Source organism: Rhinichthys klamathensis, unplaced genomic scaffold (assembly GCF_029890125.1).
Source record: "Rhinichthys klamathensis goyatoka isolate OS25496 unplaced genomic scaffold, OSU_Roscu_1.1 h1tg000060l_1, whole genome shotgun sequence".
NCBI classification, from domain to species: Eukaryota; Metazoa; Chordata; class Actinopteri; order Cypriniformes; family Leuciscidae; genus Rhinichthys; species Rhinichthys klamathensis.
Window position 1 is genome coordinate 887,092 of NW_026606605.1, and position 25,409 is coordinate 912,500.

The 25,409-nt window shown below is 37.8% G+C and overlaps 1 protein-coding gene across 2 annotated transcripts in view; it reads left to right on the forward strand.

Annotated features, from left to right (window-relative positions):
- csmd3b (CUB and Sushi multiple domains 3b) overlaps window positions 1-25,409 on the forward strand; it is a 246,350-nt gene that overhangs the window by 84,870 nt on the left and 136,071 nt on the right. For both annotated transcript variants that reach the window (XM_056249475.1, XM_056249476.1), the window contains 7 exons: window positions 3,127-3,253; window positions 4,676-4,878; window positions 4,970-5,161; window positions 6,640-6,778; window positions 10,421-10,608; window positions 11,541-11,735; window positions 11,970-12,086. In XM_056249475.1, coding sequence (XP_056105450.1) covers window positions 3,127-3,253; window positions 4,676-4,878; window positions 4,970-5,161; window positions 6,640-6,778; window positions 10,421-10,608; window positions 11,541-11,735; window positions 11,970-12,086 — 1,161 coding nt within the window. The remainder of the gene's footprint in view (window positions 1-3,126; window positions 3,254-4,675; window positions 4,879-4,969; window positions 5,162-6,639; window positions 6,779-10,420; window positions 10,609-11,540; window positions 11,736-11,969; window positions 12,087-25,409) is intronic.

Consider the following 25,409-nt stretch of genomic DNA (forward strand, 5'->3'; position numbering starts at 1 on the left):
GGCAAAAATGTCCAAATGTATGAATGGTTTAGGTTAAACGCACAACTATAATTTAGATCTAAATGAACATATTTAAAAATTATTATTAATATGTGTAAAATGCAAGAGGTATCACTTGATGCGAACAGGTAAATTCATGTACTACACAATGTCACATATTGTTTAATTATAAATAGTGAGTGGAGTGCATTGAGAATTTTTCTTTTCTTGGTTATTAGCGAGTATGCATCATTCCAGCCTGATCTCTCCTCGTGGTTATCATAACTGAGCTCAGTGTTGCTCTCAGCCATTTGTCATAATTATCCGAGGCTGCAGTATAAGCCCCTCCCCATCTCTGTAGCTCGCAAAGCTGCAGCATTGCTCATATTCTGCACTGGAAAAAGCACATTAAAAGGCCACATTATGCTTATACCTTCTAAATAGTCCAAAGTGTTTCTTGGCAACATTAGCAGTGGTGGAAGCCCTCGCTCCATCTGGGCCTAATGGTGCAGGGTGTTCATATTGTAGCGGATGCTCCCGGTTGAGCTATGGAGAGGATTCTTCATCAAGCAAAGCACATGAGGGCTTGAGATAAGACTGTGTGCTGCTATTACTTTCTTCATTTACCTGATGAATTGTGATTATGGGGATTTAGCCTCCAATGAGTTGGATATTGCTATGTCGACTGACCTCAGATCAGATTTGCTCACTATTAGATTTAGTCTTAATGAGCTCTGATTAGACTCAAAGCGCTCGTCCAAATTGCTTCCGCGCGGCAGACATAGATAAAACACAATCACTATCCTGTTGTGTTTAACACAGAGCATGTCTTTACTCGCATTTATGTCATTTCTATGTCAGAACCGACGGCTGGCTTGCAAAATACTAATCAGCCTGAGTTTCAGACTTATCTGCCGGCATTAATAATAGATACTTAATAATGTGGAGGATATTTCACTTCCTTTGACAGGCGGAATGTGCGGGTCATTTGATGTGACCTTTAGCGAAAGTGAGATATATCAAAATAGCGAGAAGGCGTATCCATCTTGCAGTTCCTTTTTTTATTACAGATAAAATATTTAACTATTTTTATATTTTTCATTCAAGTCCACAGGTAAGGTGTGTGAATGAGACATTTCTGCAGAGGAAAGCTACACCTCCGCAATGCTAAATCAGCATTCTCCTGCGCAAACACACCTAGCGTGAGGCGGCTCAACGTGGCATGTTGTCATAATTGCGCTGGGAGAGGACATGCACATTTTTAGCCTCAAACCAGAAGCCCTAGTCAACTCCCAATCGTCCTGCATTGATTTTCAACGCGTGCGCAGCCAATCAATGGTGACTGAGCGCTCCTAACCGGCCAATGACACGTGACCGAGCCGCGGCCCTGATGAGCGATGGACGTGGCGGGATGTTGGTTTAGCGAGAGGATTCGGAGGGACACGTTCGGAAGACGCCTCTATTCCGGATGTCTAAAAAACACACTAATGTTCAGATTAATCAAGTCGCAATCTGAACCCTGTTATTCAGGCTTCATTGAGCTGTGCGTCCATTGTTTGTCATGTAGATGGTTTATGCAAATGAGACTCAGTGACAGGAATTGCTGAAAAGGGAATCATTAAGAAACTCTCGAAACTGTTCCTCCCGGCCCCTGCAGTTTTTTTACAAGAGGGAGAACGGGAGGGACAGGACAGGGGAAGATAGAAAAGGGGTCTGAGGGGAAAAGAGACTGCCTGCAATTAAAGTTTGCTAACAAAGTGCTTGTGAAAGCCGACTGATAATGAACCTAGTGCAAAGTGGCGAGTCTGAATGCCATCAGGGTGCATCAAAATGGACGTCAGGCTCATTTGTTCATTTGATTGATGCTCTGACTCGAAGCCGACAGATCACCTTAGCATCTAGCAGGGGATTCGGGCTGAAGAATAGAGAAGTGCTGAAACTGGCAGAGCTAGAGCCACTATTGTTGGGTGAATTTTTAACTATAGGCCCCCTGCGGACTCCTTTAAACACACCTTTCGGTCTCGCTAGTTTGTTTAATTTGTCTGCTAAAAATACCCCACTGTGGATATTGATGTATCGCTGGTGATTTCTGTCATTCTTAAGCGTTCTTAACATTTCCACCACATGAAAATTAGGGTGATGGAAATGATAATGATGGAATTACATGAAACATTTCTGAAATAAACTGGCAGACTATGCTAGTTTCATTATAATTATTATAAATATACACATTTTCTGAATAAAATAAAACAAATATAATAATTATAAATAAAATCAAATTTGAATTAAATATAAAAATATATAAAAATGGTATTAATGATTAATGTGTGTGTGTGTGTGTGTGTGTGTGTGTGTGTGTGTGTTTGTTTTTGTGATATATGAGGACACAAATGTGTATAATGACATGCATATTACACTGGTATTACAACTTACACGTGATATATGAGGACATTGCATGTGTCCTCATATTTCAAATAGCTTAAAAAACATAAAAAACAATGGGTTTTTTTTTATGTAAAAATGCAGCATGTCTCCTGTGATGGGTAGGTTTAGGGATAGGGGCAGTGTAGGGGGATAGAATATACAGTTTGTCCAGTATAAAAGTCATTACGCCTATGGAATGTCCTCATATATCACAAAAACAAAGCTGTGTGTGTGTGTGTGTGTGTGTGTGTGTGTGTGTGTGTGTGTGTGTGTGTGTGTGTGTGTGTGTGTGTGTGTGTGTGTGTGTGTGTGTGTGTTGGGTATAAGTTATTGAGTGGTTTGTTCATTTTTATTCTTTTTTTTTTTTATTCTGTAATTGTTTGTACTGTCAATTGAACACAATAAGACAACAGTGGGCACCAGGAATTCAGGATGATACAAAATTAAAATGACACTCAGTTTCAGTTTCCCTCTTTTCAACTTTTGTCTACTTTGTTCTATTAAAAGAAAAGTTATTGTATGAGATCCAGAAAGTGTTCAGATGCCTGTAAACCTCACGGTGCTGCATCAATCTGACTGTGTGTTTTACCCTGCTTTTCATTCTCGTGTTGTGCTTGTTTGAGAGACGCCCTTAATTATTTCAGCGCTCACGTGCAAATCTTCAGGGGCCGTGATGTGTGTGTGCCCATGATAAACTGCTTCTTCTCGCTCCTCTTTCCCCAGCTGAATGCGGTGGGCGTTTTAAAGGCGAGACATCCGGACGCATCTTGTCTCCAGGTTATCCGTTCCCCTACGACAACAATCTGCGCTGTACGTGGGTCGTCGAGGTGGACTCGGGAAACATCATCAGGTGCTGATCACTATTTGCTTCAAATGTGAATATATTGTGCCCTCCCTCCGCTGTCCGTCCTCCACCGATCGGTTCATTACCAAACCCATAAGAATACAGCCAGTGAATTCAGCGGACACAAGAGGCTTTATCTATTAATAAAGCTCTAATGGTGGAGCTGGCCATTGATGCTGCATCTGTACGGAGAGAAAAGAAGACATCAGATGAGCCTCGTAAATCTCTTTGTTTTCCACCTGCACTGCCAAGCTCATTATAAAGCTTAAAACACTGTTGCACTTTCAATGCTGCACTACAACCTAATAATTTGTCCTCTTTCCAATTCTCTTAGCAGCAAAAGCTTTTTGAAATTGCAAACGCGTTCATTATTTGTTCATCTGCCGCTGATGTCTCGATCAGACCAGATTGTTAAATTGTAGTCAAGGACTGACGCTCAGAATGGAGATGCAATTGTTCTCCTCGATTATTGAACCCTGGAGCATAATATTTGAGATATGATTATCTAACTCTACCTTTGTGATTTGTCACGACTCTGCAAAGAATTGATCATTTATTTCTGCCTAATCAAACTCTTCTATCTGTCTGGGTTCAGAGAGATGTAAATATGTTATTTTAGTATCATTGAGATACTATTATTGGTTCTATTCATATTTAAAATAAGTTTATATTTGTTAATTTTCTATTTAAATTTTAACGTATATATATCATAAAAAAGTGCATCTATCATAAATGTTTGTGTTGTGTGTGCGTGTGTGCGTGTATGTGTGCGTGTACGTACGTATCTGTGTGTGTGTGTATTTATACATTATTTATGTATTTACTATATACATATACATTTGTGTATAATATATATATATTTACACACACATTATTATATAAACTTATTATATCATATATTATATGAACAAACTTTTATGTTAGATACGATTAATCCTGATTAATCGATTTGACAACACTAATATACATTTTTATTAGAAAACATACAGTATATACATACACACACACACACACATATACTACTAAATATATATATATATATATATATATAATGTCTATATAGTTTTATTTATTTATATTTTAGTTTTAGTTTGTTATTTTAGTACATTAAGTTAAACTACATGAAAATGAGCAATAATGCCTTGCCAACCACCAGAAATAAAATAAGTTTAAGGTTGTTGTTTTTTCAGTTAACATTTATTTAATTTCAAGTGGCAATTTTTTATGGGTTTAGTAGTTGTAATTTTAGTTAACTATAATAATCTCACCGTGCTGTTCGTTGTATGCATTGTGGATAATAACGCGCGGCACACCTGTTCTGTGTCAGACAGCCCTTTATTTCCATCACTGTACACTGTGCATCTAATGAAGCGTGACTTGAGCAGTACGACCTGATGCATGTATGCGTGTTCACCTTTATATGAACAGCCTGCAGTTTCTAGCCTTCGACACGGAAGCCTCCCACGACATCCTGAGGGTCTGGGACGGGCCTCTGGAGAACGAGATGTCTCTGAGGGAGGTGAGCGGGTCTCTTCTGCCCGAGAACATCCACAGCACACTCAACATGGTCACAGTTCAGTTCGAGACCGACTTCTACATCAGCAAGTCTGGATTCGCCATCGAGTTCTCCAGTGAGTTGATCTGTGATCTGTGGCCTGACAGCATACAGGAACTGCTCATAAAGGGTTAATTGACTGTTAATTGCTGTGAATGTGATCACAGGCTCGGTGGCCACGGCCTGCAGGGATCCAGGGGTGCCCATGAACGGCAGTCGTAATGGAGACGGTCGCGAGCCTGGAGACACCGTGACCTTTCAGTGTGATCCTGGGTATGAACTGCAGGGAGACGTGAAGATCACCTGCATACAAGTGGAGAACCGCTACTACTGGCAGCCCAGCCCTCCTGTCTGTATAGGTGAGGGATTCAATTAAAGGAATGGATCTGTTAGAATTAGTATTTGACTTTAGAATTATACTGGTTGCATGTAACATTTATTTGATCTTGTTATTTTCTTCCAATAATATTAAATAAACATTACAAGCAAATATACATAATGCATTAAAAACTAAATCAGAATGAGCAGAATGTTTGGATGGATTATATTTAATTTACAAATAATTCCCATAATTTAAAAAGATATGTTTTTTTTTTTTTTTTTTTTATGATTTAAGAAAAAGTGTTGGAGTTTGAAGAATTCAGTCAATACAACAATTTTGAAGGATAGGAAGAAGAAAAAGCAAATGGAATGAGATTATTTACTTTATTATTTAGATTTATTTACTATTTCACAATTTTAAAGGATTGTAATGAGCAAAAATTATGACAAAACTAAACACTAGTCATTTAAATTGGTTTATTTTAGTGTTATTTTAGGATCATTCAGATACTATTATAGTTTTATTAATATTTTGATTATTTTTTAATACAATTATTTTTCTAATTTTATTTTTTATACATTTTTATAAATAATAATAATAATAATAAAATAATAAAAATATATATTTTATAATATTTTTATTTCAGTTTTAGTTAGTTTACTTTAGTACATCAAGTTAAACTAAATGAAAATCAGAAATGTTGAAATAAAAGTTTGTTTTTATTTTATTTTAGTTAACATATATTTATTTAAATCAACAGAAATATTTATATATATATATATATATATGTTGTTTTTGTATCTAACAGTTCGCGCAACACAGCAGGATTTGTGTCCATGATGTTTTAAAAAAGTTATGATATGTCAAGTTGTACTGTATTAGTACACTGTATTTGCTATATCTGTAAACATTAGACAAAACCTCATACTGTACATTAGAAGTATTGTTTTACTCATTTTCATAACACATATTCATGATTCTGAGACATCTAAGCGGCTTAGAGTTAATTGGTACATATTGCTTTAGATGCTGACAACTGAACATGTATCTAAAAAGTTCTTTAAGCAGTTTTTTTTATCAGGCCATTCTCAAGAGCTGTACTCAGTGTGAAGGACCCGACACCATTGAGATTCATTATCATCGCAGTGACATGAAAGTCTTCCCAAATTAATGAATATCAAATTACCAGATATGGATTGTCTCTTTCTTTCAAAAGACACTTCATATTGGAAGCAGGAAAGTGAGGCTGCTGGATTTTCAGCTTTTCCTTTCATATTTTAAATAACCTTTCTCTCTTGCCATAGTTCTCATTCTCATATATAAGATATGAGCGCTTTACATGCGCGGCTCCTCAGAGGAGCTTAAACATCTCTGTCTGTGCGTGTTCACTCCAGCACTCTTTCTCTGGGTTCCTGGTTGGCACAGATGTTCAAGCCGCATGTTTTAATAAGAGATTCTCCTCATGTGTTACTAATGCCCATATGCTGCTGATACGAGTCCTCTGTGTTTTCCCAGCTCCATGTGGGGGCAATCTCACCGGTTCCTCTGGGTTTATCCTGTCGCCCAACTTCCCTCATCCGTACCCACACAGCAAGGACTGCGACTGGCTCATCGCCGTCAACTCTGATTACGTCCTGTCTCTTGCATTCATCAGGTAAACTCATCTATGAGCTATTCTGTAGGGCTGTGCAATTCATACAATCATATTAAACGAACAGACGGAAATTCACAAACAAAACTGAAAAAAGATACATAAAAAGTTATACAATACAATATACTGCATAGATAGATAGATAGATAGATAGATAGATAGATAGATAGATAGATAGATAGATAGATAGATAGATAGAGAGAGAGAGAGAGAGAGAGAGAGAGAGAGAGAGAGAGAAAGAGAGAGAGAAAACTACATTGTTATATAGTTTTTATTAATATTCTGAATTTGTTTTTATTTTTTAATACTTTCTGTTTTCATTTTAATTTTTGTTAGTTTTAGTTATTTTTTTTTTAAATATGTCTGTATTTGTTATTACAATTTTTATTTCAGTTTTAGTTATTTAAGTACATCAAGTTAAACTAAGTAAGAATAAGAAATGTTAAAATAATTTTTTTGTTTTTTATTTTATTTCAATGAACAATTATTTATTTAAAGCAGCAGAAATTTTTATATTTTTTCATAATATAATTTATATAGGCCTATATAATTTTTTACTATAATAAATTAAATATCAAATTTAATTAAAATAATTATGGCATTAATTTTTGTATGATTTAATATGTTATATAAAGATCTCTGCTATATATATATATATATAGTTTGAAACTAGCTATTTAATATATATATATATATATATATATATGAAAAAGGAGGAACATACAGTATACAGTAGGAATATACAGTATATATGCATGCATATATAAAAAGGAAATATAATTTTGATTTATTTTAAGAATTATAAATTTATGATTTATGAATCAGTGGTGTGCAGAAACACAATAAAAAGTCATGGAATCACTGAACGAAGAGGGAGAAAGACAAACACAACTATACTGTATATTTATCATGTATGTATAATCATGTAATAGTTCATAACATGCATATTTATTTATTTATATATAGTTTATATATGCATGTATGTGTATATATTATATATATATATAAATCAAACATATTCTAGTCCTCTGTTCTCAGCTGAAGGTGTCCATTAGGCCGGGTGTTTTCATGTACTATCTTTGATGACACTCCAATGTTTATTAGCAGCTTCAGTGTTTGTGGTATAGTGTCGTGAACAGGGAGGGAGGGAGGTTTGTATACTTACCTCAGTTGTCCAGGAAGTTTTGTGAATGCAGACCGTGCGCTTCTCTGTGGGAAGGTTAATATCCGCTGAACCCTCTGTTGTGCTCGGGTCAGCGCAGTTTAAATTGTGGCCGATGAGACAGAAAGATGTGCGATCGGAAATAATCTCACTGTGCGCTTATTCCTGGTGTTTCGTTTATGCCTTCACTCGAGCTATAATATCTCCAACTGATGAGTTCACGAGTTCATTTAGAGGCTGCTGTGTCATAACGCTGAATTTAAAACGAGCGCCCACGGTGTCCTTCGACATGGCCGCAGTCGACGTGTTGAGTAATTATGTAGCGCGACTGCTATCAATGTCTGAATTAAAATGCATTTCATGTCTGGGAGAGATAATGAGCCCAGCTGGAATTCTTTGCTCATTTTGTCTGTAATGAACCTGACAGTGGTCCCTTTTTTTTAGCTTCCCCTCTTCTTGCCTTAAAGGTGTAGAGCGGTGTCTCTGCCTTGAGTGATGTGACCAATTAGTATAAAAGCAGGGTTGATAAATTTCCTTCACAGTCCAATCATGTTGCTAATTAAGTCCATTTTTCATTTAGCCAACACGAAGCGGCGCTCGAGCCGCAAGCGGGATCCTCCGTCCAGTCGGGGTCAGCGTGAGGTTAAGTCGAGTGCTGTAGGAGTTTGTCCTATTTGACAGTCGCCAAAGTCCTAATGGTAATGCTAATAGCACCGCTAGCAAGCCATTCCCTTCCACCTGGATCAAAGCGTGTCGCGAGGGTCTAGTCCAGGCGCGTGGAATAATAATCAGGATTCGCACACAGTCAGCGGAAGAAGAAGAAGAAGGAGAAGTGCTTAGGTTTCAGGATTTCTCCTTCCGTCTCTCACGCTCACACTTTGAAACATCTGCGACTGTTGAACGTTTAAACCCTGCCTCGTCTTCTCTTTGACTCATCATCTAAGAGCAGTGCCTTTAATGACAGCGATAGCTCAAAAACAATCTTCCATTCTGCCGATGTGTCACAGCATTCATCACAACAGGAGCTGCCATTTGAGGCTGTTTTGTGAGTTTTCTAGTGCCTAATATTTTTCACAACCTTCACAGCTGCTAGTTAGAGCCATACATCAGCCCCAAAACAGATGAGGAAGAACTTTTTCTCTTTTTTTTTAAAGCCCAGCCCAGCAGGTACAGTGTCATCCTCATGCTCGGCATTATGTAGCCTCTTTCTCATTTGAATTTCGTCCTCTCCGAGTAAACAAGCGTGTTGGAGTCCTGCCAGAACGGCAATGTCTCAAACCAGTTTCTAATAAATAGCTCTCGTTCGGTTCCATCTCAAAGACTTTCATTACACAGTCCATTACTGACTCCTTTCTCCTTAAAAAATCCACGGTATGAAATATGTCCATAATGAAATTGGAAATGAACAATACACTCCGGGAAAAAAGTGACCTCTTTTAGCATCACTACAAATGTAATCCCATCCGGGTGTCTGTCTATTTAGCAATAGTACAGTTTGTGCCATCAGCCTGATTTCGGCAGAAATAATTGTTTTCTGATTGACAGGTACAGAGGGTATGAGTACGGGGGAAAAGCAGATGCATCTGTTTATCAGAAATTAATGGCTTTTTTAATGTGGTGTAAAGGATCTTATCCTGTATATGAATTATCCTATAAAAACCCCTAAGCAGTGGATTCTGACGCAGTGAAGTGTGGAAGGCATGCTTAGCATTCTCTCTCTGCATAATGAAAGGGAGTGTAAATCTGATTCACTCACAATCCATCTCATCCAAATGACTCTCCACTGATGTGCGAGACTTTATCATTGCACCTTACTGCAAATGAAAAGGTGCAAGTGTTTATAAGTGTGTCTCGGGAATCTGGTGTTTGAGAACGTGCCATTCAACGCCTGGTTATTTATATGTTCAGCCTTAATGGTCAACTGTCATGCAGGCCATATGGACAATACAGAGACATAGCTCAACGTACCTCATACCGTACACAGCAAGTTCGCATGCATAACAGGCGTTTCGATGGACAGGTATGTTAAATAATTTGTCATGCAACAGTCCCAAGAACACTTGAAAATCTACAACAGAATGGCTGGAAAAGAAACAAATCAAAGTGTTGCACCGGCCCAGACCTCAACCCGACTGAAATGTTGCAATCCTCAATGAACTGAAGCAACGTTGTAAAGAAGACCGGGACTACAAGCACCTTGGCTTTTCCATTTGGGCTTTATAAATAAATACAACTCGGTGTAATATGCAAATTTGTTGTTGTTCATCTGAGTTTTTTGCATTTACCAAAAATATTTAATGGAGTAAGACGTGTGACAACTTGCCCCGGTCTCCCCATCACTCTAAAACAGTCTCTGATTCCTTTGCAGACGAAAGTATAAAGTAAAACACGTACAAAGTTGATCCCAGGACTCGAATATCTGTATCCAGATCAAGAGCTTTTGATCCCTCTTTTCAGAAGTCGTCTTTGATCATTTCTCCTAGCTTCAGCATAGAGCCCAACTACGACTTCTTGTATATCTACGATGGAACGGACAGCAACAGCCCTCTGATCGGGAGCTTCCAGGACAGCAAGCTTCCCGAGCGGATCGAGAGCAGCTCTAACAGCATGTACCTGGCCTTCCGCAGTGACGGGTCTGTCAGCTACACCGGCTTTCACCTGGAGTACAAAGGTAGATTCTGACATTTCACCAGCCTAAACGTCCAAACCCTTAGTTAGATACACATAATTCTGACTGCACAGTCTAATTAATTGTGACTAGTATTCAGTTGATGGTTTAAAGGGATAGTTCACCCAAAAAATTAACATTCTGTGAACAGATACTGACCCTTATCTATTTATTTTTAAGTGTGATTTTAGTATAATTAAGATACTATTCTAGTTTTTATTATTTTTTATTTTTAGATTTTCCATTTTAGTTATTTTGTCATTTCCAGAAGTTTTTCTTTGTCTATATAGTTTTATTAATTTTTATTTTATTTTTAGTTATTTCAGTACATTAAGTTAAACTAAATGAAAATGAGAAATGTTGCGAGGCTACTAGATGAAATAAAATATGTTTTTTAAATATTTTATTTTATTTCAAGCAACAAAAATATTTTTTTATGGTTTTAGTTTCAGTTAACTATAATAAGTATATATATATATATATATAGCTCTAAACAAATGTAACATTTCTTTTTGCACTCTGCTGTTGCACATACATTTTGAATTAGATGAAAAGAGTGTTTTTAATTTACCTTGAATAAAACTTGCAGAAAGTACAGTTTTGTGAGAATCATCATTAAACTTAATCCTGACCTTTATTTAAAATGAGTTTCAAGCCTTCAAAATATGTTTTAAGTCTTAATATATTTTCCTTTTGTTGACTTTTGTTCTTAAACACACTGATAATAACCCTGCCCGGAACAATTTTTATTTTTTATTTTTTTTAAGAATTACAGTTTTGAGTTTTACCAGACAAGTTTCAACCCCAAAAGTATATTTGGTTATGTTATAAAGTAATTTTGGTTTCAACCAATAACCACCCATCCCGCAAGCTAAGATACACCTAAAGTGATTTCAACCCTTGCTTTTCCTGCACCTTCTCTCCATCTCTCACAGCTAAACTGAGGGAGTCATGCTTTGATCCCGGTAATGTGATGAATGGCACTCGGCTGGGCAGTGACTACAAGCTGGGCTCCACTGTGACCTTCTACTGTGAGGCAGGCTACGTCCTCCAGGGCTATTCCACGCTTACCTGCATTATGGGTGATGATGGCAGGCCTGGCTGGAACAGGGGGCTGCCCAGCTGTCAAGGTACAGTCCACAAGTAAAGATGGATGTTTAAGAGAATCTCTGAGAATAACCAAAGAAAAACAGCTCGGTCCTGCTGCCGTAGACCAAACAAAATGAATCAAACACACAAAATGACTTGTACATGCTTCGCTAGCCAAGATTTTTTTCCCATCCAGACTGGTGTCTCAAAAATAGCAGTTCATCATGAATGTTTAAGCATAAAATAATGAGTGATCTGGGTGTTTGTGTGTAAAGCACCATGTGGAAGTCGCTCTACTGGGACAGATGGAACCGTGCTGTCGCCGAATTTCCCGAGGAACTACACGACGGGACAGAGCTGTGTGTACGCTATCTCTGTACCCAGGGAGTTCGGTGAGTAACTGGAAATACAAAACAAGATTGGATGCAGTTGCACCACATTTAGCAGAACACAGCAAAGGTAAAAACACTGGAGTGATGCTTTTACAGTGCGTTTGGGGTTTTAACATACAAATTCTAGAGGCTTTTTGTGAGGCAATATGTGCTCAAATCTCTCTTTATTATGTCTGCATGTGGTTTTAAACATGTTTAACTATGTTAACATGTTAATTAATTCACACTGTCCTAGTTTAAATTCAAAGTCTCATCATGTCTTGTACATAAGACACTATTACATACCATAATCTTCACATTCATTTTGAGTGTATAAAATCATGTTACTTTGCAGTGTGCTTAATAGTATTGAATGCGCACTTCAAATCTTGAAAGTATATATTTTTAATGATCGTGCTTGTAGATAATATAATATTATTGAAATAAAAGGCCACTTAAGTGTACTTAAGCAGTACACTTTCATGACTGTTTATTAACACACTTTAAGTGCACTTTTGTAATGTAAAATTTAAAGTGTTACTTTAAAGAAGTACACTTATTTTGATGTGTTGACTGACATACTAAAGCACATGTAAAGTGCTGGATTATAATTTGAACTACAGTGTGTTCTTCATTATATAAGTTAATATTTTAATTGTACTTAATTGCAACTTCATTATTACACTTGTGTTATTTAGATATTTGACATAAAAGTTTGAATATAAATGACATTAAAGTTTACCATAAATGCAGTACATTCGGCAGTACACTAACCATATTTCAAAGACAATAGAATTATGAAATTACATATAAAAATGTACTTTCTTAAGGTGGTCAAAAACCCCTCATCTAATTGCATTAAATATCAATTTAAACTGTTATATGTTTTCATTTAGTTGCAATAACTAAATGTTTCAGTTTGCACTTGAGTATCTTCTTATTTCCGTAACAAGTATACTACCATTTTGGTAACACTTTATTTTAAGGTGCTTGTAATAAGCAGTAATTAACAGTTAATAAGACACTTATAAGACCTTATAAGATGCATATAAGATGCATATAAGCATTAACTACTTCATATAAGGGTTAATTAAAGGTCCAGGCCCTGAAGAGATCAGGGAAACTACTCCCTCTTGGGAAGGTCAATTTTTAAGGGACTGGGAGTTTGTGTTACCATTTATGTTTGTTCGGCTGTTCTAAAAGTGCAATGTATTAATACTTGAGAAATTTATTATTTAATTTAATTTATTTATTATCATTAGTTAATGCTTATATGCATCTTATATGCATCTTATAAGGTCTTATAAGTGTCTTATTAACTGTTAATTACTGCTTATTACAAGCACCTTAAAATAAAGTGTTACCACTATTTTTTACACTTTACTATTCTTCACAAGGGTGAGTCTCATCTGAATTGTGTTGAAGTATACTAGTCTCTTGCATTAATTTCGATACATTTAATTAGCTATTTCCTAGACAGAATGTGTGTAGCTTTGGCAACTAGGTTCCTCGTCTTTCATTTATACTTTAAAGCCATCTGTCGAACATGGACCTGTCTAGAAGCAAGGTGTTGCACTGTAAGAATATTTCATAGTCTTGAGAGCGTAGCCAGTCTGGTGTCACTGCACAAAGACCTGACCTTCCAAACCAGTGGAAAAAGAGATGAAGATATGAACTGAAATGAATTTGGTATTGCATGCAGCTCTGATTCAGAGTCTCTGTGTGTAACAGAAGTGTTGGAGAAGCTGTGGCTTGTTTAGCTAGAGGCGACTAATAATTTAAAGTAGTCAAGCTACTCTTTTTTTTAAAAAGCAGTTAGCTACTAACTAACAGTGTTGGTCAAGTTACTTGGAAATAGTAATTAGTTACTGATTACTGATTACTTCTCCAAGAAAGTAATCCAGTTACTTTACTGATTACTTATTTTCAAAAGTAATTAGTTACTTTACTAGTTACTTTACTAAGTTACTTTTCAAAAACATGATGCACGACCTGAATACGCTATAAAGCAAATAGACCTTTCAGCCTACTTCTATTCTTTCTGCATATTCCATCATCTAAAATTGTATCAAATGAAACATTCTCTTTTTTTAAACTTGTTTTATTAGTTTCAATATTTTAACTTTATGCACATTGCATCAAGCAAAAAATAAATTAAATGCAACTGTCTCAGACTTTTGATGAACATTTAAACCTATTTTCTGCACATTCCACCATATTTTAATGAAATAAAGAAAGTCGTCCTTCTTCTTGCTAGGTGCTTGCTCAGATTTGAGGTGGAATTTTGACATTCTCCAACGGGGGTCCTGGGGGTTGTCTCGCATGCACGCTCGCTCTAGATTCCGGGAGATTTAAACTATTTTGCGGTATAACTAGTCGATCACGAGTGGCTCAACAGGTAGATCTATAGATAAACTCATCTTTCAGGCATTTGACCGACCGGGTTGACACTTCAGCGTGAGAAATCGGGGGTGTGGCGTGTGAGACCAATCAAATGCGTGTCTCTCTCCCGCGCTCCACGTTGTCTCTTGTTCAACACTACACATTTCGGTGTTTACCACTGACGTCGCGGCGCTCATACATGATTGTCACTCACGCACGACTCATGGCACGAGACAGTCTCACGAAACAAAATGACGGTTAACTAACGCAGTAACGCAGCCTGCTTACGGGGAAGTAACAGTAATCTAATTACTGTTTTTGCAATTGTAATCCCTTACTTTACTCGTTACTTGAAAAAAGTAATTGGATTACAGTAACGCGTTACTGCCCATCAGTGCTAACTAAACAGAACCAACTACGTTTTAAGAAGACCTATTGTGCTATTATTCTTCTGGGAACGAACACGTCCCAATATTCCTCATTTAAATAATTAATACGCAGAATAAAGGGGCGGGGCCTGGTTGAGTTAGTTATTACAGTCTATGGTTGAAACTGGTGGTTATGGTAAGGGGCGGGACATTTCCCCAAACACACTGGAAGCGGTTGACCAATCACAACACACCGATCCAGCCGACCAATCAGAGCACAGTGTGCTTTTCAGAAGGAGAGCCTTCATAGAGACAGGAACTAAACAGAGCGTTACTGACAGACTGGGAAGAGAGGAGCTGCAACAATGGAGAATATGAGGGAAATAATCAACGTTCATGAAAACGTATTCTAGTAGAGCCCAAAAACATTTTATTAATGTTTTATTGAACTGCCCAAAACTATTTATTTTTGTTATGTATTATTTCTTTTTTAATTGTACATTGTAGATTGGTACAGAGTCGGAAATTACTTATTTGTTAAGTGTGGTGCTGTATCTTTGTGTGTTGACAATGCAATTTCCTGTAAGGGATCAATAAAGTATCAACAACACCAAAATCAAGAGTTTGTAAAAGGGCATAATAGGTCGTCTTTTAGGGGCTGTTTACACCTGGCCACTTCATGCGTTTTCTCAGATCGGATAGCTATCTGATTTATCAAAACGATTCCATTTACACCTGGTCACATAAATGTGTTTTTGCAAAACGGATATAAATCCGATCTTCAATTCCCGCGCTATAAGCAGATTTAATGGAGTGCACGTCACCGAAAGCAACAGATAAGCGCTGCATTTTATTGATCATCAGCTAATTTCAAAATCAAAGACCGCAATAAGAGAGAGCGGCAACAGCCCTGGTAAGATCATTTCGTTTCTTTACTTTTAATGAAGGTGATTAGTGTGTTAAGCGTCTGCGACTTACTTTCACTTTGATTTGCGATAGTTTGCACGTTGGCTTGATGAAGAGATCGATGCTCAGCTGCTCCTCTGCGGTAATGCGTGTTGCAGTAGCGACGTCATATCTGACTATAACATGACATATAGCCTATAACACGCTCTCACACGTTTATTTTTTAGGATTTTTGGGAGGAGTAAAATTTACATATGTGGTTTCAACAACCAGATGCATTTACACTTGTCCAGTTTCATCTGGAATGCGGCCCAGACCACCTCCTGAAGTGGTTTGAGCGATCGGATTTAAATCCGTCTCGAATGCGTTTCAGAGGGCATTTACACCTGGTCTTTTCACGATCGGATAGCTATCCGATCACAGAAAACGCATGAAGTGGCCAGGTGTAAACAGCCCCTTAGCTACCTAAAGGGATAGTTCATCCAAACCTGTATCACTCACTTTCTTCAGTGGAACACAAAAGAAGATATTTTCAGAAATGTCACAAAACAGTTGAAACATTATTCAAAATATCTTTTGTGTTCCATAGAAGTAATACAGGTTTTGAACGACAGTGAGCAAATGATGACAGAATTAAAATTTGGGGGTGAACTATCCCTTTAATTTATCGAAACAAGTTCAGATTGTGTCAGTAGCTTGTATATCATCTGGAATCCTTGACCTGCTGTATTCCAGGCAGGGAGACTTGAAATGTTTGCAGACGGCCTGTGATTGTAATATCCAGACGCCAGTTGGAAAATAGTACAGAGATGAAAGTGTGAAATGAGAAAGCACTTCAGACCTCCCGGTCTCGGTCTCTTGTCTTAGGTTTCATTTCTGTGCTAAAGGAAAGCCTCTTTGCTATCTCAGTCCTGTACCAAGAAGGCTGTGGTGTGTTATTATGAGGTATTTGGTGATGAAAGAAGAGAAACCGTGACAAAAGAAGAAAAAAAACCCTCCTCTGTAAATGTATCTGTCAGTTTAACTGTTCTGGGGATTTTGGACCTCCCTCACAAGCATCGTTTGGCATTATGTGAGTGGTTTGTGATGTCTCCCTGAGGCCCGTCTCTGGTCATTGAACTGCTCGCACTCTGATGGAAGGTACTAAACCAGATAGATGTCATTTGAAATGAAGCCTTAATAAAACGCAAACATGATAGCTTTGCAAATGAAAAGGAGTGAAAATGAATCGTCAGCAACTGAGGTGTTTTAGCCCCTGAAACACATACATCACTCCATTGAACTCGCCATTCTCAACATTGGCATGTGTACACGTAGTACTAAACATACCGTGAAATATTGCCTGCTTGTTCAGTTCCCAACATAAATATTGACATTCAAATTCCTCTACTATACAGTACTCTAAAGTATTTCTGCCAAATGAGTGGGACACAGATTGTGCCAAAGCTTTTCTTTCGGACTAGAAGACCAATAGCAATAAAAAAATAAAAATAAATCAGTACTAGCAGGCAAATGCAAGATATTTGCACTAGTCTCCAAATTGAGGTTTGGGCAGAATTTAAAAAGCTAGTTCATCATTTACTCACCCTCATGTCATTCCAAACCTTTCTTTCATTCTTTATTCTGTGGAACATAAAAGAATATATTCTGAAGAATATGATGAAAGTCAATGAAACGTTCTTTCAAATTTTTACTTTTATGTTCCAGGGAAGAAAGAATGTTTGGAACGACATAAGGGTGAGACAGAATTTTTGTATAATTAAATTTTTTGGGTAAATAGCCGTTTAAAAATATTTTATTTGAAATCAAATAGTTTGTAATTTAAGAGCCATTCTAAATTCAATGCTGAGTGGTACGCAACTCTGTTGATCATAGGAACAAAGGAATTGTTCATTTATGTCTATGGATTTTAACCCCAGGTACTGAGATCTAGACATAAACAATCACAGCAATTTGTCTTGTTCCCCGGAGCTGTAGTTCAAGCCATTAGTAATGATTGGAATTGCAAAAGGGCTGAGGTTCTTTTACATCAACGAATAATTAGTGAACCATGCCTATCTTTTAAAGTGATATCCACTTAACGTTATCTGCAAAGGTACGTCCATTGTGCTCAATTAGCAAAGCCAAATGGGTAACACTTTACTTGAAGGGGTGTACATAAGACTGACATGACACCTTCATAACCATGACATGACATATGTCATGAATATGAAGTAGGGTTTATGCATGTTTATGACAACTGTCATTAAGTGTCTTTCGCTCAATAATGACATTTTGAATGCAAATATGACATTGTTTAAGATGTCTTTGTTATGACACCTTGACATAAACCATAACATCATAACCTGTCAGTGTCTTTGTCATGACAACTTGACATTAAATTAAGTTAAACTGTCATGTGGTTGGTTTTGACATTGGCTGTCATAAGGCCATTATAACTGTGTCATGAATATTTTTCGTGACCTCAACTACAGTGGTACAAATTTAATTTGTCATTAAACAGTTATAATGGCTTCATGACAGCCAATGTCAAAACCAACCACCTGACAGTTTAATGTAATGTTAACCAATAAAGCTAAGTGGTTTCTTAAGTTTGATAATTAATCTGCTATGTCATGTTTATGACAGGTTGTGTTGTCTTAGTAATGTCAAGTTGTCATGACAAAGACACTGACAGGTTATGATGTATTGGTTTATGTCAAGGTGTCATAACAAAGACATCTCAAACAATGTCATATTTGCATTAAAAATGTCATAATTGAGCAAATGACACTTAATGACAGTTGTCACAAACATGCATAAAACTTCCTTCATATTCATAACATGTGTCATGTCATGATTATGAAGGTGTCATGTTAGTCTTATGCACACCCCTTCAAGTAAAGTGTTACCGCCAAAGGTCACCACAACTGTTTAAAAAAATGAATAAATACAGCCATGTGCAAGATTTTACTGAATGTGTTTTTGCATGCTGTTTTAAATAGTCCTGTATGGGTTTGGTTTACATTTGTCATCAGCAGCTCTGTTGAAATCATTCAATCATTGTGAGTTGAACAAGATAGTGGCAAAAAAGCAGAAGGAAGACAACTGAACACAAATGGAGAGTGAAAAAGAGAGCAAATCCAGGAAGGGAGATGTGTAAGTGTGGTTTGTGCTGATGTTGCTGAGCCTCTCACCTGCTGGGAGGGGGAGATTTCATTATCATGCACCTGAAGTATCGTCAAACATGCAGGCCAACAGAGGGAACGATTAAAAGCTTAAAGTGCCTTGTAGAACAAAGCCTGGGCTGAGCGCTTGTGTTGGAGTGGAGATAAATATCTTACAGTTGTCATAAAAGCTTTTGTTTTGTCGGATTCAAAACCAGCATGGAGGCAGATCATATAAGCCAGAAAAGTTCAGCTGTGTGTAATGATTCTTGAGATATTGTGAAGCCAGTTTTATTGGTGGGCATACAAAAACTTGCATTCAATCCATTGAGACTGTGAAGGAATCATAAAATGGACATTGCCATTGCTTTGAGTAGTTTTTTGGCGCACAAAGCTGGTGGTCAAACCTGTGTTGTTTTTGGCCAATGCTGATATGTGAACATTTTATATACATTTTTTTTTTTCATTTAGCAGATGCTTTTATCCAGAGTGATCTACAAAGAGGAACAATACAACAAAGTCATTCAACCTTGAGAGACAGTGACATGAATTTTCACAGCTGCTGAGAGAAGTTAAAATCAGTTAAAAAGAGTTAAGAAAGTAAAAACAAAAGCTTAGTTGTAGGTTGAGTGCTCATTGTTGTGCTGTTTTTTGAAGGTAAAGGGGGATTGAGTTGTTCCGATACCGTCGGGAAGATCTTTCCACCATCGAGGTTGACTGTCTGTGAAGATTCAGGAAGGGAATTTTGTGCCTTTTTGTTGGTACCATGAAGCACTGCTCTCACACTAACTGCAGATTTCTGGAGGCAATGTACATTCGCAAAAGTAAGTGTAGGTGTAAATGTGGAGAGTGGATGCAGATCCAGTAACTGCAATGAATGATAGCAAATAATATTGCAAAATTGCTACATTTAAAGGTGATGTATGTAACTTTTTTTTACTCTACTAAAGCAAAAAAAAAAAATGCCATAATTTGTTTGCAGATATTTAGGAAACATGCTAAGTTCACATACTCGTTTCTCTGAAAAACACTTCTGCAGCCAATTATTTTACTTATTATTTCCGTGTTGTCTGTCGGTTTTTGTTTTGGTCTGTGTGACTCCGCCCACTTCCAGTTCACCCAATAGTATTTCGACACCCAGTTGCCAGGAAACACAGTGTGTTGCAGCCTTGGAAACGAGCAAACAAACTGGGTCAGAGATTGCAGATTCCACACAACCTAAAAAGCCTAAAAATCTCTATGAACGAGAGCATATTAAAACACGGATAAATCAACTCATCAACTAATTCTCCTCGACTTTCGTTGTCAATTTCGCTTGTTCCTGTTGCGTGTCCTCAAACTGGCAGAGACGATCTCTGATATTTTGAATTTGGACTGCAGTACCTATTTCGACCACTAGCTGTCATTCTTACAGACAGCACCTTTTAATAACATATTATGCCCTTTTTCAAAGTCTTGATTTTGTTTTTTGGCTCTACTAGAATAGGTTTTTATGGTTGAATGTTAAAAAAAAACATTATTTACCCCCTATTCTCCATTATTGCAGCTCCTCTCTTTCAAGTCAGAAACGCTCTGTTTAGTTCCTGTCTCTATGAAGCCCCTCCTTCTGAAAAGCACACTGTGCTCTGATTGGTCGGCTGGATTAGTGTGATGTGATTGGTCAAACGCTTCAAGCGTGTTTGGGAAATGTCCCGCCATTAACCCCCAGTTTAGCACACTACTAACTAACTCAACCAGGCCCCGCCCCTTTATTCTGCGTATGAATTATTTAAATGAGGAATATTGTGACGTGTTCGTTCCCGGAAGAAACTCAAGACTACAATGGAGGCGTTTCTTTTGTAACGTTATAAATGTCTTTACTGTCACTTTTGATCAATTTAATACTTCCTTTGTGAATTAATAAAAGTATAAATTTCTTTAAAAAGAAAAAAAAAATCTTACTAACCCGAAATATTTGAATTGTGGTGAATGTCAAAACATTAAATATATAATTCATAAATTATAATTTGCTAATATGTTTAAATGTTCCAATGAGTAGAGGACATTTAAGAACAGCCCTAAGAAATTATAGTCCTTCATGGCACCAAATTAATTTTTTATTAGGTACTTGTGTCTTTTTTGCAGAAAAAACTCAAATCTAAACATCCATAAGACTAAATACATCAGCTTAAAGCGAAATTCAGTTAGGTAAAAAGATCCACTGGCAGATATGTGTCCTATTTTATGCATGCACCTTACAATAGTTTGTTAGGATGTTAGATTTATGCTTAAAATAATAATAAGAAAACAATAATTTCCCAAAGGTGCAAGCAAAATAAACTTAATTTACAATGTTCTCTGAGAACAAGTCTAAATATAATATGCAGTTTTGCTTAAGTAAAACTGTTTAGATATTTTCTACTTGGAAACAAGACATAAAGGATTTTCTTGCAGTCGTGAAGAAACAGTAATTATAAAAGATGCACATACTGTATGATCCCTAATCACAGTGAGCAAACACTTCAGATCTTGCATTCTTCTGAATGAAAGCAGCACACGCACACACACACACACACACACACACACACACACACACACACACACACACACACACACACACACACACACACACACACACACACACACAGACGTATCCCATCAGCTCTGATCTGTAGGGCAGAGCTCTGGAGCCCCCTGTTAAAAATGCAGCACTCCACTGCCTTTTTTAATGTTTCATTATTCTGTCACAAAGAATGATGCCGGCAATATTTCAGACAATGACAGGTTTGGTCTGAGAGATGCATTATTCAGAGCATGCACCCCCAGCCCATGTCCCCGTCGGCTCCCACCACCCCCGCTGGCCCCCGGCAGTCAATACAAATATGCAGGGGAATCCTCGCTCGCAAACGGTCATGGTCATGCGAAAAAAATCAAAATTGATGATCTCTGACTGTTCAAATATTCCACCTTGAAGCCAAAACCGTCAATTACGGCTTCATTTCTAGCTTTCTGTTTTGGAAACAATTTTCTGCAAGCGGGCATAATGTGTTTTTAACTGTTGATCAGAGCGCTGCACGAGTGAGCGTGCTTTTCACAGCTTAAGATAGTAAACATTTATGTTGCCAAACAGCGCTAAGCCTTGAGTGCCGGAGCTGCGGAGTGGCATGTTGAAGATGTAATCAGCGAGATGTTAGTTTTACTTCAGAGCGTTCATTATCTGTTAGCTTGTCTTGCAGATTTCAGTTTAATCAGCCGAGAACCTTACGTTGAGTTTAAATATATGCTGTGCTCCATGCGTTAGTCAAGCGTTCCTGCGTTTGCTGTGATCATGTGGGAAGCTCGGTCTGGACGCCTCAGCCGTTGTTTATTGGCACTTCGTAGGTGTTACATTACTAGCAACCTTGTCACCTTTCCCATTGAATTTCAATAGAGCATGTTTTTAAATCATCTGCTGGCTGCTCCGTGCTTGAGTATCTCATTCAAAAACTCCTATTAGCTTCAAAATAAAGATTTGCAATACACTCTTAAAAATAAAGGTTCCAAAAGGGGGTTTTCTCAGCGATTACAGAAGAAGCACCTTTGGTTCCCCAAAGAACCTTTCAGTGAACAGTTCTTGAAATAACTATTTTTTTATTAGTGTGAACATTTTAATAATCTGAAGAACCCTTCCCCACAATAAATAACCTTTTGTGCAATGAAAGTTTCCATGGATGTTAAAGGTTCTTCATGGAACCATCAGTGCCAATGAAGTGTGTGTGTGTGTGTGTGTGTGTGTGTGTGTGTGTGTGTGTGTGTGTGTGTGTGTGTGTGTGTGTGTGTGTGTGTAGATGTGTCCGTGGATGTGTGTGTGTGTGTGTGTCCGTGGGTGTGTGCGTAGGTGTGTGCGTGCGAGCGTGTGTGTGTGCATAGGTGTGTGCGTGCGAGCGTGTGTGTGCGTAGGTGTGTGCGTGCGAGCGTGTGTGTGGGTGTGGGTGTGTGCGTGCAAGCGTGTGTGTATGTGGGTGTGTGTGTGTGTCTGTGGGTGTGTGTGTGTGTGTGTATGTGTCCGTGGGTGTGTGCGTAGGTGTGTGTGTGTGTGTGTGTGCGTAGGTGTGTGCGTGCAAGCGTGTGTATGCGTAGGTGTGTGCGTGCGAGCGTGTGTGTGCATAGGTGTGTGTGTGTGTGTGCGTAGGTGTGTCCGTGGGTGTGTGTGTGTGTGTGTGTGTCCGTGGGTGTCCGTGGGTGTGTGCGTAGGTGTGTGCGTGCGAGCGTGTGTGTGCATAGGTGTGTGCGTGCGAGCGTGTCTGTGGGTGTGTGTGTGTGTGTGTGTGTGTGTGTATGTGTCCGTGGGTGTGTGCGTAGGTGTGTCCGTGTGTGTGTGTGTGTGTGTGTGTGCGTAGGTGTGTGCGTGCAAGCGTGTGTATGCGTAGGTGTGTGCGTGCGAGCGTGTGTGTGCATAGGTGTGTGTGTGTGTGTGTGTGTGTGTGCATAGGTGTGTCCGTGGGTGTGTGTGTGTGTGTGTGTGTCCGTGGGTGTGTGCGTAGGTGTGTGCGTGTGTGTGTGTGTGTGTGTGTGTGTGTAGGTGTGTGCATGCGAGCGTGAGTGTGTGTAGGTGTGTGCGTGCGAGCATGTGTGTGTGTGTGTGTGTGTGTGCGCGTGCGTGCATGTGTGTGTGTAGACTTATTAGAGACATAGTGGTCATTGTAAAACAAATTAGTTTTTAACTGATATTTTGTGGATATACTTGTGGAATTTGAAGCAAAGCGTATATCACTACACTACACCTTCCTGCTTATACATGAAGACATGTATGTATGAATGTAACATAAGAGACCATATTAGTATTTCAGTATTTTGATTTATCATTAGGAATTTGCTTTAGGGCGACTTCATATGTAGATGAAAAATCAGAAAGACTTTCAACAACGTAGCAATTCAAAATGAATGCATTTAGAGATATTACATAAACTCCCTTTTTGAATGCCGAGGGCGACCATTAGAGCAGTTACACTTTCTATATTTTCTGTCATGGCTGACAGTTAGAAATAGTCAACTAAATAGCTTTTCCCCTGGCTGACTCTGACCTCCATACAAACAAACACACACTCAAACAGTCACAGTTTCATGTCTTTGACTGAGACGCTCTCTTGGAAAGGGATCGCTCTTCTCTCTCTACAAAGCTATTCTAAAGCCTGTGAGAATTGGGAATTGCAAGCCCCAGAGCCAAAACATCAAAACAGAACAGAAGTCAAGGCAAAGTTCATTTACCAGCGAGAAAAAGAAAGCAGAGGAACACCAGGGCTCTGTATTATTATTATTTTTTTGTTGCGTATGACTCAGTCAGACCAAAGGTGCTAAAGTTCTCTCCTCTGGTAAATCACAGTCAAGCAGAGGCAGTAAGTGTCATTTCTTGACTTTGCCGTTGGCTAAGGGCACTTACAGTGTTTTCCAAAAGTAATTCTCGAATTAAAATCTCAGCGGTAGGGTTTTTGTGGTGCTTTACTTTTAGTTGCAATACTTCCTTTTGTAGTAAAGCTACTGAACATCTGACAGCTGTGAGATTAGTTTGTACAAATTTAACGTGTAACAAAAATAGATCAAAGCATTAAGCCTTCTTGTGAATATAAATGTAACTCAAACTCAATAGTTTGGGGTCAGATTTATTTATTTTTTAAAGAAAACTATGCATTCAATTAAATGTAAATGTATATGTATATGTATATGTAATGTTACAAAATATTTCCATTTCAAATAAATTAAGTTCTTTTGAGCTTTCTGTTCATCAAAGAATCCAGACAAATATGATCATAGTTTTCACAAAATTGTTATGCAGCACAACTGTTTTCAACACTGATGATAATAATCAGAAATGTTTCTTGAGCAGCAAATCAGCATATTAGAATGATTGAGTGAAATTCAGTTTTGATCACAGGAATAGATTACAGAAGTAGAAAACAGTATTTTTAAATTGTAATATTTCACAACATTATTCATATGCAGCCTTGGCTGATATGAGAATCTATATAGGGTATTTTTGACCTGAAAAGCTGAAAGAGTTGTCATTAAGGTTAATGTCAGCTGATTGTCAGGGTCAGTGCAACCATAAACTTGTACAGTTGTGATGCCCTCATGACTATTATCCAGGTAATAGCAAAGAAGCAGATGTTATTCTGCCAGAAAACAGTGAAGGTTAAATGTCCACAATACGTGAAGGAAATAGGCATATATCTAACTGACCATGCATGTTGGCAAGGTCCATCATAATTATTGAAGTGCTTACACCGTCAGAATAGCGCTCTGATGCACCGTAAGCCTGTCGTCAGTGTTAATTGTTAATTAATTACGTTTGCGGTTCACAACTATACATGCTCTGAATTACACAGTCTTGCTGTTTATACACAGATATTTGATTTTACTTTACTAAAAGTGCAGTTTCTTAGCCATGATGGTAAAAATAAAATGCATAGTTATTGACTTCAGTCTAACCTATTTGACTATAGATTAGGGCTGGGCAAAAAATTTGATTTCAATTTGTGGCGGGTCCACAACGCGCGTACACTCTGCTCATTACACACACAGCAGCA